This window comes from Castanea sativa, chromosome 11, assembly GCF_040712315.1.
Source record: "Castanea sativa cultivar Marrone di Chiusa Pesio chromosome 11, ASM4071231v1".
Classification (NCBI taxonomy): domain Eukaryota; kingdom Viridiplantae; phylum Streptophyta; class Magnoliopsida; order Fagales; family Fagaceae; genus Castanea; species Castanea sativa.
Window position 1 is genome coordinate 18,939,060 of NC_134023.1, and position 13,170 is coordinate 18,952,229.

General features: G+C 39.4%; 1 protein-coding gene across 1 annotated transcript; it reads right to left on the reverse strand.

Moving 5' to 3' along the window:
* Positions 1–2,396: 2,396 nt before the first annotated feature.
* LOC142615224 (uncharacterized) lies at positions 2,397–3,077 on the reverse strand. Its single transcript, XM_075787942.1, has 2 exons — positions 2,981–3,077; positions 2,397–2,896 (listed from the first exon to the last, which is right to left on the reverse strand). The coding sequence occupies exons 1-2, from the start codon at positions 3,053–3,055 to the stop codon at positions 2,501–2,503; spliced, it is 471 nt and encodes a 156-aa protein (XP_075644057.1). The 5' UTR covers positions 3,056–3,077; the 3' UTR covers positions 2,397–2,500.
* Positions 3,078–13,170: the final 10,093 nt, after the last annotated feature.

Consider the following 13,170-nt stretch of genomic DNA (forward strand, 5'->3'; position numbering starts at 1 on the left):
AGAAAATCACAAACCAAAATTTTCTTTTGCTACTTTAATAGCATTTGAAATGTCTCGTATAGTAATGTTTGTGATGCCTTAGAACACCTGATGCTAGTACTCGAATATTCTCCTGACTAGGATTTTTTATTTTTTTTTATTTTAAAGTTTTGTTTTTATTAATTTTTGAGTTTGATAGTTGCTAGTTGGGTTAGGCTAATTAAAATGGAGGGGTCTAAGTTTTTGGAAAAAGAGGGGCGCAACTCTAGAAATAAAATAATATAACCAATTTCTTTTTATCTTTAGGCCAAGGGGGGCCCAAAAATTTTTATTTTTTTAGGCTAGGGGGGGCTTAGGCCCCCTATTGGGTCTGTCCATGAGTACATACCTTCTTGGAGCAATAAGAGTGCTAGAAGTCATGGCACAAGATCAAGGGGGGTGTTAATAGAGTCTATCGGGGGGACAATGTCAGAATTGCATAAAGTTTGGCAGGTTGAAGGAAAACAACATTCTGATCTAGACTCATGTCTCGAGGGTTGCCCACATTTAGGTGAATTCTTTCGTTAAGGCCCCAAAAACAGTGTTTTTGCTATTTTTAATAATATTTGTTTTTCCTTTAATAACTTTTAGTTTAAAAGGCAGTATAAGGTCTCGTTTATTTTAAGATGTCTCTTAGAGATAGTATTTTCAATTTTTGCAACTATCTCGATTTTGCCATTTTTGGCAAAAATTATAATTTGCCACCTAATGTGATTAGCGTGAATTAAGGTTTCTGGGCATTTTCCTAGCTGCCCTAGGTTTTCTTTTTACTATTTAAACATACTGTAATCTCTATGGCAATTTAGTTTTTAGATTTATAAAAAATATGGACTTTATTTATTTCTCTCTGGTGGATTCTAGAACACTATCATCTTGTAGATTCAAGGGACCTCTCGTGGATATGGGTTTTTCATTCAGAAGCTAATGTGTTTAGTTTCTTTTTTCCATTTTAAAAACAATGTGTTTCTTTCTTGTAGCTTCCGCAACATCAAATCTACATAGTAAAAGGTACAAAATAAAAAAACCAAATATGAATAGGAAAATATATAATGGAGCATTTAGTAAAAAGTACAAAATAAAAAACCAAATATGAATAGGAAAAGATATAATGGAGCATTTGTGCAAGATACAGAATTACTTCTAGTTCAAGTTCTTCATGCTCATCAAGCTCATCATCATCTTACTCTATCTCAAGATCTAATAAATTACTTTTTGTTGCCATTCAATGTTTGCTACCTCCTTTTGATTCTTCAAAGAAATAAGCAAAGCTGTTGTCTATAATGACGTTTGAATATAATGGCAGAACACAGGAAATCGTATTTTGAAATCTTAAAACCAAGAATGGCTTCAATGTTAATTAATTATTCTAAATGTTCAGGCAAAAAATCACTGGGTGATTTTTAGGTAACCACTCCCAAGAATCACTAATCAAAATCAAGAGATTACATGTACAAAGAATCTTACCCTCTTGGCTTATTCCAAAATAAGTACGTGATTCCCAGAAACTTAAAGCTTGCTGTTGGATGCAAAGTTTTTCAATACACTTAAAGAGGAGGAAGAAACTTGGTCACAAAACCCTAAGGCATATAAGAATGAAGTAGTTCACAATAAGTGTATAAATTCTATGTGTGAGTCTTTCTGTGTATTGAAGGCTATAATACAATCCTTTTATATCATCTAGTAGGTTAGAGAACGAAACCTTAGAAAGCTAAGTTATCATGGGCCGATAATCAGATCTAGAAATTTTGGATCTACAAAACTCGATAAATTGAAAGGTATTAAGATTCATTAATTCTTGATAGCAACTTGTATCGAGCTAGGTGTCGAGGTTCACATTTTTCAATTTTTTACACTTGTTTCTTTGTGCAGTCTTCATGTCTTTAGTCTTCAATAGTACCACTTGTAAAGTTTATCAACATAATGCATGATATTCTTGAATCCACTTAAAACTATCCATATACAAGTTAAGTGCATTTTGTCAAGAGATATGCCAACTACTTAAAAATATGACCCTAACAATCTCCTCTTTGGCAATTCGTGACAAAACCATAAGAGTACATGAATGTCCTAGACTACATTATACTCGCGAATTACACTAAAAAAATAAGTGTACTCTAATACTTGAACTCTTGAAAAAATTTGCAAGAAGAGAGATCAATGTATGAATAAGACTTTGCAATTTGTCTTAAAATTGAATCACTAAACAAGATACATCAAGACATCATGTGTGAAAAATAGACAAGTTATATAAATCAAGAAACAAGTGTAAGAGAGAAGAGAAGAAACAACACATGTGAAAAGATAGATAAGAAACATACATCATCATATATATCAATAAGCTTAATGTATATAAAATCCTATACTATACATCAAAACCCTCACTCTACATCCCTCAAAATTAACTATCTAGCTCTCCCCCCATCAATTAGGTCAAACTACTCTCAAACTACTCCCCTTTTTTGCCACAATAGACAAAGGTGGATCATTGTGAGGCAGTCATCAAGTCACCGGAAGAGTCAGAAGTATCATCATCATCTCCACTCTCTAAAGAGGCATCGGAAGAGTCACGCTCTGGAGAGGGTGGAAACCCATCAAGTATAGACTGATGGCAAGCAATGCGTCCAATCCTAGTGTTCATCTGGCACATTCCATCAATAAGATGGTAAAGACGATCACCATGAATAGCCTGAGTCTCCCAGATTTCACCAAGGTCACTACGTACAAGCTGGAGCTGGTCAAGAATGGTAGCTAGAGTGGCCTCTACTCTAGAAAAAGAAGATGAAGGTGGAGCAGATGAAGATGAGGGCTGGCCAGAGTCCAAGCTCTTACAGTCCCTTTTGAGAAAGTCAGCTTGCTCTTTGAGTTGTTTTGATTTATTCTAAATTGTAAAAAGTACAAAATAAGAAACCAAATATGAATAGGAAAAGATATAATGAAGCATTTATGCAAGATACAGACTTACTTCTAGTTCAAGTTCTTCATGCTCATCATCATCATTCTCAATCTCAAGATCTAACAAATTACTTTCTGTTGCCATTGAGCGTTTGCTGTCTCCTTTTAATTCTTCAAAGAAATAAGCAAAGCTGTTGTTTATAATGATTGAATAAAATGGCAGAACACACGAAATCTTAAAATAAAAAATGGCTTCAATGTTAATTAATTATTCTAAATGTTCAATATGAAAATCAGACCAATATCAAGAAGTTCTTCGTGGTGAATTTCATACATATTTGTACTAAATTGCATCTAAGTACAGAAATCAAAGAGTTAGTAATGCCATATATTGTGAAAAGAAATAAAGAAAAGAATGAGACATGTTGAAATATGTACTGTACACACTCTCTAACAATAAAAATAAAAAAGAACCCAAGGTTTAAGAAAAGATAAAAGAGGTAGTTATTTGGCTTGGCTTTGATTGCTGTGTTTATGAGAAAGAGAGCCAACATCCAAGATTTGAGACTTAGGGTCCGTTTGGATACGGCTGAAAACTGAAAACTGAAAAACATTGTAGCAAAATAATTTTTTAATGTGTAAAAAATACTGTTCACTTGAAAAATCACTATTCATTGGCCTAAAATCACTGTTCATGGCCAATGAACAGTGAGAGTAGCGCGTCCAGCAAAAAAAAAAAAAAAAACACTTAGTGCGTTTGGATATCGTTTATTTTGCTGAAAACTGAAAACAATAAAAAAATAAAAAATAAAAAAGTTACTGTTTGAGCTTTGGTTACTGTTCATATGTCTGATTGCATGAACGTTCATGTTGGACTTAAAATAAAAAAAAAAACGCAAACAATCCAAACGCAAACGCCAAATCCAAACGGAGCTTTAAATAGAATTTTTTTTCTTGAACTACATTAAGTCAGCCTTTTTTTTTTTTTTTTTTTCCTTCTTTTTATTTTTATTTTTTAATTTTGCCACAGTTCGGAGATTGTGACATAGATTTCAAACATATTCAAGGCTTCAACAAATTGCATGGATGCTTTCAACACCTGAAATTTCGTATCCTAGCTATAACATATCTTAAGGCATCGTATAAATTTTTTTTTTTTTGAATAAGGCATTGTATAATTAACATAACATATCTTTTAAACATAAGCTACCTAGGGCCAATTTGGAGCCGCACAAAATTAGAAACAAAAATAACATATCTTTGATTTACTATATATTCAACAAGATGCTAGCTAATAAGTCAAGGTCTTTATACTACAAAGGTATGAATGGAAGGAAACCCTAGTGAAATCAATTGAAGTATCTTTATTACTAAAATAGTTTTTTTTTTTTTTTTTTTTTCTGATATAAAAGTAAATCTCTGAACCACAAAAACATGGTTAATGTCTAGCACTATACAGGGGAAAAAGAAAAAAAAAAAAAAACGAACAAACAAACAAAGAAGCAAGATCGCAAGAAAAACATTGCAGAGAACAAAACCCAATTGCTTCAAGTTTACTACGAGTTTGTGAGTAATAAAGAAAGAGGGAAGTCTGAGAATATACCTGTTCAAAGTTGAAGATCAAAGAAAACTGGTGGGGTCTCGGCTTCGCTCTCTCTGCTGTGTTTGTGAGAAAGAGAAACAAGGTTAATTTGACGCTTTGGCCTTTTGCCTTCTAGGATTTATATAGCTGTGTTGTGTGTGACCTAGTCGAATTAGAATTTGGAAAAACTTTCTTCAACTCCAAGCCAACAAGTCATTGGTGCCAAATTGGAGTCATAATGGACTAGAATTGTAGTCACTAGTCTCATCACACGCGCTTCGCCCGTGCGATGAGATTTTTTTTTTAGTGGTCCTATTTTGTAAAAAAAAACTGTATTTAATTATTATATATATATATATATATATATATATGATTTTTATTTTAAAAATCTAATTTATAAGTGATTAAATCAATTTAAAAATTAATAGGAGAGTGGTCCTATTTTTTAGGCAATATTTTAGTGGGAGTTGGAGTTGCATTTTTACCGGATTGTCCTTTAGTTTTGTCTCAACTTAAACATAAGACTGTAGGGGCATCTTTGAACTAAAAAAATGAGTTTTTACTGGATTGTCCTTTAGTTTTGTCTCTATTTAAACATAGGACTGTAGGGGCATTTTTGAACTAAAAAAATAGGAATCCAAATAGGGGAAGCCCCTTAAATAGTAGTTGTAGGGGCATTGGGCCCAGTAAATTGCCAAGGATGGCCCAACAAAGTCTTTTGGGCTAAAAACCCAAAATCCGAGGACATCAAATGATCTAGGAGTACATGAGTGTACCTCATAAAGAAAATACCAAGTGAAAATATGATAAACGAGTGACCAATCACGTCCGAGGAATATATTTGTCCTCGGGTTTTAAGCCGAGGTCATAAAGAAGAGAGGTTTAATATCCCCGGGCTATATTATGAAAAATCCTATGACTACGAGACGACACAGTACACGTGGAGGACAATAGGAAGAGCGGTGGAATATCTAAGGTAAAGCTGCTACCACCGCCCATACATTAAAAGCTCTGTAATTGGTATACTGACTGCATAGATGGAAAGATGGGACCTGAGCAGGAGGTTTGGAACTTGGTCCCTGACCCCAGCGGACTTTGGGGAAGAATTGATGGGACAAGCATCCCAAATCAGCGTTACAACCATGAGGTGGAAGATGATAAAGAGGAGAAGAGGAAGTATAAATAAAGAGAAAGACCTTCGGAAAAAAAGGGAGCTTCTTTCTGGAAAGAAAAAAGACAATAGTATATGATAATCTACAATTGTAACCAACCTTAGGAAGCAATATTATAAATTATCCTCGGATTGTGTCCGAGGAGGAGCTTTTAGTTATACTCTTACAAATAACTCTTCATTTCGTGCCATTGGGTCCGGAGCCCGTTCTTTTCTATGTTATTTAAAATCATCCTTGAGAACTAGATTACAAACCCACTCTCTACAAATTTATTGTCAAAGGGCCTTTCAAGCCCATTTCCAATCTTAGATTGGGAGTTTGAATTGTGTTCTTACAATTGGCACCGTCTGTGGGAATTTAGTCTTTGAGGAAGTTTAAGAACATCATGGTGGGCTCAGGACCACAACGCAGTGCGGAGTCCGTAGGCTCCCAGCATGAGGATCACTCCTTGCATCCTGATCACGGAGAGAACTGGGAAGGTAGTGTACATACTACGCACACTATCAGAAGTACGAGTCATTCACAAGGAGGAAGTAGAGGTCCTCACGAGAGGAATACCAAGGCCATGCAGAAGGAGATTGACGGCCTAAAAAGAAAGTTACGTCACGAAAGGCGAAGGCAAACTCCTTCGGTCTCCGACCCCTCTTCGGAGGGATCCGAGGATGACAATTACAGGCAGAGGTCCAGGACTCCCTCAGGTGAATCTTTTTCTTCCGAAGAGGACAACCTGCATGGGAGGCATGGGAGGGACTTCTCCTCTAAGGGCTTAGGAAATGATGCGATGGGTAGGGCGTTGCACCAAATCTCCAAGTCACCCTTCACGCGCAGACTGGAGGAAGGGAGGTTACCTCGGCGCTTCACACAACCGGCCTTCACTATTTACAATGGCCGGACGGATCCTGTGGAGCACGTGAGCCATTTCAGCCAAAGAATGGCAGTACATTCCAAGAATGAGACCTTGATATGCAAGATCTTCCCCTCTAGCCTGGGGCCTGTCGCCATGAGATGGTTTGATGGATTGAGGGCAGGCTCTATTAGCTCTTTCAAGGAGCTTACTAGAGCATTTGGTTCTTGCTTCATCACATGCAGTAGAGTTCCTCGGCCATTGGATTCATTATTATCCATGGCCATGAGGGATGGGGAAACCCTGAGAACGTATTCAGATAGGTATTGGGAGATGTTCAATGAAATTGATGGGGACTTCGATGATGTGGAGATAAGGACCTTTAAGGTCGGCCTACCGACGGAGCATGACCTAAGGAAGTCTTTGACGAAAAAGCCTGTCAGAAGCGTACGCCGGCTTATGGATCGCATCGACGAGTACAAAAGGGTTGAGGAAGATCAGCAGCAGGGGAAGGGTAAGACGAAGGTTATCCCATAGGAAAGGAGGGATTTCAGGTCGGACAAATACAACAACAATAGGCCAGCAAGAGATTTTTCCAGACAAGCTAGTCATATGCCCCCACAGGTGGTCAACACCGTTTTCAAAGAACCAGTGCAGCAGCTGTTGGAGAAAATCAGGCATAAGTCTTTCTTCAAATGGCCAAATAAGATGGCAGGGGACCCTCTGAGACGCAACCAAAATCTCCATTGCCATTATCACCAGGAGAGGGGTCACACCACCGAAGATTGTCGCACTATGTGGAATCATTTAGAACAGTTGGTCAAAGAGGGAAAGCTAAAGCAATTCCTGTATCAGCCTAATGGGCAAGGAAACCAATCAGGGATGGCAAACCACAGTGGCCCTTCGTCAAGGCCTCCTCTAGGTACCATCAATGTAATTTTCGCGGCACCTGGAAGGACTGGCTCAGCTCCCTTTAGGGTAATGTCAGTGGCTCGGTTTTTGGCCGAGGAGTCAAGGGATCAGCCGAAGAGAGTTAAGGCTAGTATCCTACCAGTTTTAGGTTTCTTGGAAGAGGACAAAGTGGGGACTATCTAGCCTCATGATGATGCCTTGGTGGTAATCCTGAGAATAGGGGACTATGATGTGAAGAGGGTGATGGTCGATCAAGGCAGTGGCACAGATATCATGTACCCTGACCTGTTTAGAGGTTTAAAATTAAAGCTTGAAGATCTTATGGCGTATGACTCACCCTTGATAAGCTTCGAGGGAAAGGCTGTTGTTCCAAAAGGGCAAATTAGACTGCCTGTACAATCGGGCCCAGAGGTTGTGAACGTGGATTTCATCGTAGTGGATGCCTATTCTCCCTACACCGCAATTGTGGCAAGACCTTGGCTGCATGCGTTGGGAGCTGTTTCCTCAACCTTGCATGTTAAGGTTAAGTTTCATTCTGGAGACCAGGTGGTGGAGCTACTTGGGAGTCAGTCTGTGGCTCGACAATGTATCATGGCTGCAATTCTGCGTCAACCTGAGCCGGAGTCCTCGTCCTCGGCTGGCGGAGAGGCGTAGCAATTAAAGTGTGTTAGCACAGCCAAGGTAGATGAACCTGCATGTGAGGAATTGGAGAAGATTCTCATAGACGACGACCCTGAGAAGTTCTTTCAGGTAGGGGTTCAATTGTCACAGGGGGAGAAGGAAGAGCTGATTTTGTTTTTGAGAAAAAATATGGACGTATTTGCATGGAATGCTTATGAGGCCCCTGGGGTTGACCCAAGTTTCATTTGTCATCATTTAAAGGTTAATCTAGCTGCGGTACCAAGGAGGCAACCACCTCGGCGGTCCTCGAAAGAGCATTCCGAGGCTGTGAAAGAGGAAGTGCTGAAACTCAAAAAGGCGGGTGCTATCAAAGAAGTTTTTTATCCTGAATGGTTAGCCCATACGGTAGTGGTGAAAAAGAAGAATAGGAAATGGAGAGTTTGTGTGGACTTCACAGATTTGAACAAAGCTTGCCCGAATGACTCTTTCCCAATGCCTCGGATTGATCAATTGGTGGACGCTACTGTTGGACATCCTCGGATGAGCTTTCTTGACGCTTTTCAAGGTTACCACCAAATACCTTTAGCTGTGGAGGACCAGGAGAAGACTGCTTTTGTCACTCTCACGGGAAACTACCATTATAAGGTAATGCCATTTGGTTTGAAAAACGCGGGGGCTACCTATCAGAGGATGATGACAAGAATGTTTGAGACACAGCTGGGAAAGACTATTGAGCTATATGTGGATGATATGGTGGTAAAGAGTAAAGCCGTTTCTACGCATTTGGAAGATCTGAGCAACACTTTTCAAACGCTAAGAGAGTATAAGTTGCGACTCAATGCCTCTAAATGTTCTTTTGGTGTAGGATCGGGCAAGTTTCTAGGCTATATGGTAACTCACCGGGGAATTGAGGTGAATCCTGCTCAGGTTAAGGCCATTAACAACTTACAGCCACCTCGGAATCCTAAAGAAGTACAAAGATTAACAGGTATGACCGCTGCCCTCAACCGATTTATATCTCGGTCTGCGGACAGATGTAGGCCTTTCTTTCAGTTGTTGAATAAATGGAAGGGTTTTGAATGGACCGAGGAGTGTGCGGTGGCTTTTCAACAGCTTAAAGAGTATCTCTCGCAACCACCCATTATGTCTCGGCCAGAAATCGATGAAGTACTGTTTGCATATATTGCAGTAGCTAATCATGCAGTTAGTTTGGTTCTTATACGAGATGATAGTAATATCCAAAAGCCAGTTTATTATGTAAGCAAGTCTCTGCATGAAGCCGAGGTGAGTTATTTGCCACTGGAGAAAGCTATTTTAGCGGTGGTGCATGCTACACGAAGGCTTCCTCATTACTTCCAATCCCATACGGTGGTTGTCCTTACACAACTCCCTCTCAAATCTATACTTCGGAGTGCGGATTATACGAGAAGAATTGCGAAACGGGGCACTATCCTAGGAGCTTTTGATATCAAATATATGCCTCGCACCTCTACAAAAGGGCAAGTCATCGCGGATCTTGTGGCGGAATTTACTGAGCCCTCATTAGAAGAATATACTGAAGGATCAGGTGTGAGTAAAAAATCAATAGGCATGATTTCTTGCAAAGAGCCTTCGTTATGGAAAGTGCACGTTGATGGAGCAGCAAATCAGAGAGGATCTGGTGTGGGACTAGTTTTGGTATCCCCGGAGGGAATTACTTTTGAGAAATCTTTGAGATTGGGGTTCTCGGCCACCAACAACGAAGCAGAATATGAGGCCGTCCTCGCAGGGATGAACATGGTTCATAAAATGGAAGGGAAGACGGTACAAATGTTCTCAGATTCATTATTGGTGGTAGGACAAGTAGAAGGGAAGCTAGAAGCAAGAGATTCAAGAATGCAAGGATACCTAACCAGGTCAGATGTATGCAATCTAAATTTGAGTCTTTTTCTTTATTACATGTATCCAGATGTGGGAATACCCATGCCGATTCATTAGCCACACTTGCAACATCCTCGGCGCAAAGCCTACTGCGGGTTATCCTTGTCGAAGATCTGCTGAAACCTATTGAGACGAATGGTAACGTCACTCAAATTCTTCAAATTAGGACAGGGCCTAGTTGGATGGATCAAATAGTAACTTTTCTCAAAAATGATATCCTGCCTAAAGAAAAAGTCGAAGCAGATAAAATTCGCAGGAAAGCAACTCGGTTCTGGTTATCCGAGGACCAGAAATTATACAAATGCTCTTTTTCGGGACCATATTTGTTATGTATGCATCCCGAGGCAACGGAGTTACTTTTGGAAGAGTTGCATGAAGGGATTTGTGGAAGTCACACTGGGGGAAGGTCTTTGGCTCATAGAGCCCTTACTCAGGGCTATTGGTGGCCCAACATGCAGAGGGAGGCGCAAGATTATGCGAAGAAGTGTGACCAATGTCAAAGATTCACTCCAAACATACATCAACCAGGAGGTGTCCTTAATCCTCTATCTAGCCCTTGGCCTTTTGCTCAATGGGGCTTGGATATTGTTGGACCTTTCCCAAAAGCAACAGGAAACAGGCGATGGCTCCTCGTCGGAATGGATTATTTCACCAAATGGGTTGAAGCTGAGCCATTATCGAATATCAGAGACATGGAAGCGAAAAAATTTGTATGGAAAAACATCGTTACCAGGTTTGGCATTCCTCATACTCTCATTTCAGATAATGGTTTACAATTCGATAGCAAAGCCTTTAGGAAATATTGTTATGATCTGGGCATCACGAATAGATATTCCACTCCAGCTTACTCTCAAGGGAATGGCCAAGCCGAGGCCGTCAATAAAGTGATAGTTAATGGACTTAAAAAAAGGTTGGGTGACGCTAAGAGAAGGTGGGTAGAAGAACTGCCACATGTCTTGTGGACATATCGAACTACTCCACGAAGATCCATAGGAGAAACGCCCTTCTCCATGACTTATGGAGCCGAGACAGTAATACCCCTAGAAACTGGGTTCCCAACCCTAAAGAAAAGCTCCTTCGTTCCAGATAGCAACAATGACCTATTGAGGAGAAACTTAGACTTAGTTGAGGAACGACGGGAGAATGCCATGGTTCAACTAGCCTATTATCAACATAAGCTCAAACAGGGGTATGATTCTCATGTAAAACTGCGACCTCTTGCACTTGGCGACTTGGTATTGAGGAAAGTTTTGGGCACAACAAAGAATCCAGCATGGGGAAAACTAGGGCCCAACTGGGAAGGACCTTATCGTATTACTTCGGTCGCAGGAATAGGGGCTTACAATCTGGAGGATTTGGACGAACATGTTGTACAACGTCCTTGGAATGTAAATAACCTACGAAGGTACTATTATTAAATGAAGGGCACTTCGGCCATTTTTGTTAAAACTGCATTGCGTTCATTGTCTTCGTTCATCTAAGTATCAAACTGAAACTTGGTGTGCCTGGATCCTCGGACCACATACCTCGTCTAAATTGATATCTTTTATCAAGTGTTAAACAGAACCTTAGTTATGTCTGGTCCTTGGATCATCTACTTTGGGAAAATTAACATTTCAACTGTTTCATCTAAGTATCAAACTGAAACTCGGTGTGCCTGGATCCTCGGACCACATACCTCGTCTAAATTGATATCTTTTATCAAGTGTTAAACAGAACCTTAGTTATGTCTAGTCCTCGGATCATCTACTTTGGGAAAATTAAAATTTCAAATGTTTCATCTAAGTATCAAACTGAAACTGGGTGTGCTTGGATCCTCGGACCACATACCTTGTCTAAATTGATATTTTTTATCAAGTGTTAAACAGAACCTTAGTTATGTCTGATCATTGGATCATCTACTTTGGGAAAATTAACATTTCAACTGTTTCATCTAAGTATCAAACTGAAACTTGGTGTGCCTGGATCCTCGGACCACATACCTCGTCTAAATTGATATTTTTTTTATCAAGTGTTAAACAGAACCTTAGTTATGTCTGATCCTTGGATCATCTACTTTGGGAAAATTAACATATCAACTGTTTCATCTAAGTATCAAACTGAAACTTGGTGTGCCTGGATCCTCGGACCACATACCTCATCTAAATTGATATTTTTTACCAAGTGTTAAACAGAACCTTAGTTACGTCTGGTCCTTGGATCATCTACTTTGGGATAATTAACATCCCTTTTCTTTTTTCTTAAAGTATCAAAGCTTGGTATGCCTAGGTCATTAGATCATATACCTTATTTCATATATTTTTGACATAAATCAAACTAGAGGTCTAAATGGAAAAAACAACTGCTTAAGAGTCTCCCTGAGATAGTGATAAACGGATAAGAAATCCATGAGCATCACTTAATGCATCTCCTGCCTATAGTATTAAGTTTGATCCAGTTTTTTGGCTTTGATTTTAGTAAATTAATAAGGGCGAAAGGATTACTGTTCTAAATATATGGCAAAACAAAACGAAAGTAAAGGCCATCAAACAAAAAAGAACTTGCACTTATATTAGATTTAGAAAGTATTTTGTAATTAGAAGAAACTGCAAAATTACACTTAGCAGAAAATGAAGAAAAAATCAAAACTAAGGAAAAGCAGTCACTGCTTCAATTTTATCTTCAGAGGGCCTTTAGGGTCTTGAGAAGGTGGAAGCTGCACCGAGGTCTCATCGGCAATTCCTTTGCCTTTGGAATCATCCTTCAAAGTTATCGGATTTGCTTGGTCACCTAACTCATCCTTGGAAGATTCCTGAAGGTCACTTGAAAGCTGTATGTCTTCTAGTGCCTTCTCTTGTATTGAATCAACTTGCTTGTGGAGATCTTCAGAAAGAGCTGAGTGTTCAGCCTGTTCACCTCTCTTATCCTCAGATGATACCTGGGCAGCTTCATTGTCAGCTTGAGGAGTGTCAGAAGCTCGAATTGCTGGAGGATAGTAGACACTCTCTGCTTTCCAAAGAGTAGAAGAGGCATCAACCCCAGCTTGGGAAAGTTCCTCATTCCACACTTGGAGGCAGTAATGTCTACATACCTCGGGAACCTGAGCCTTGAAGGTTTCCGTAATCTCCTTCACACCAATCTTGTAACCTTCTTGTTCAGCCAGCTCCTTTGAATTTTCGGCCTCTTCTTTTGCCTTCTTAGCTTTTTCCTTTTCTTCAAGGGCTTTCTCT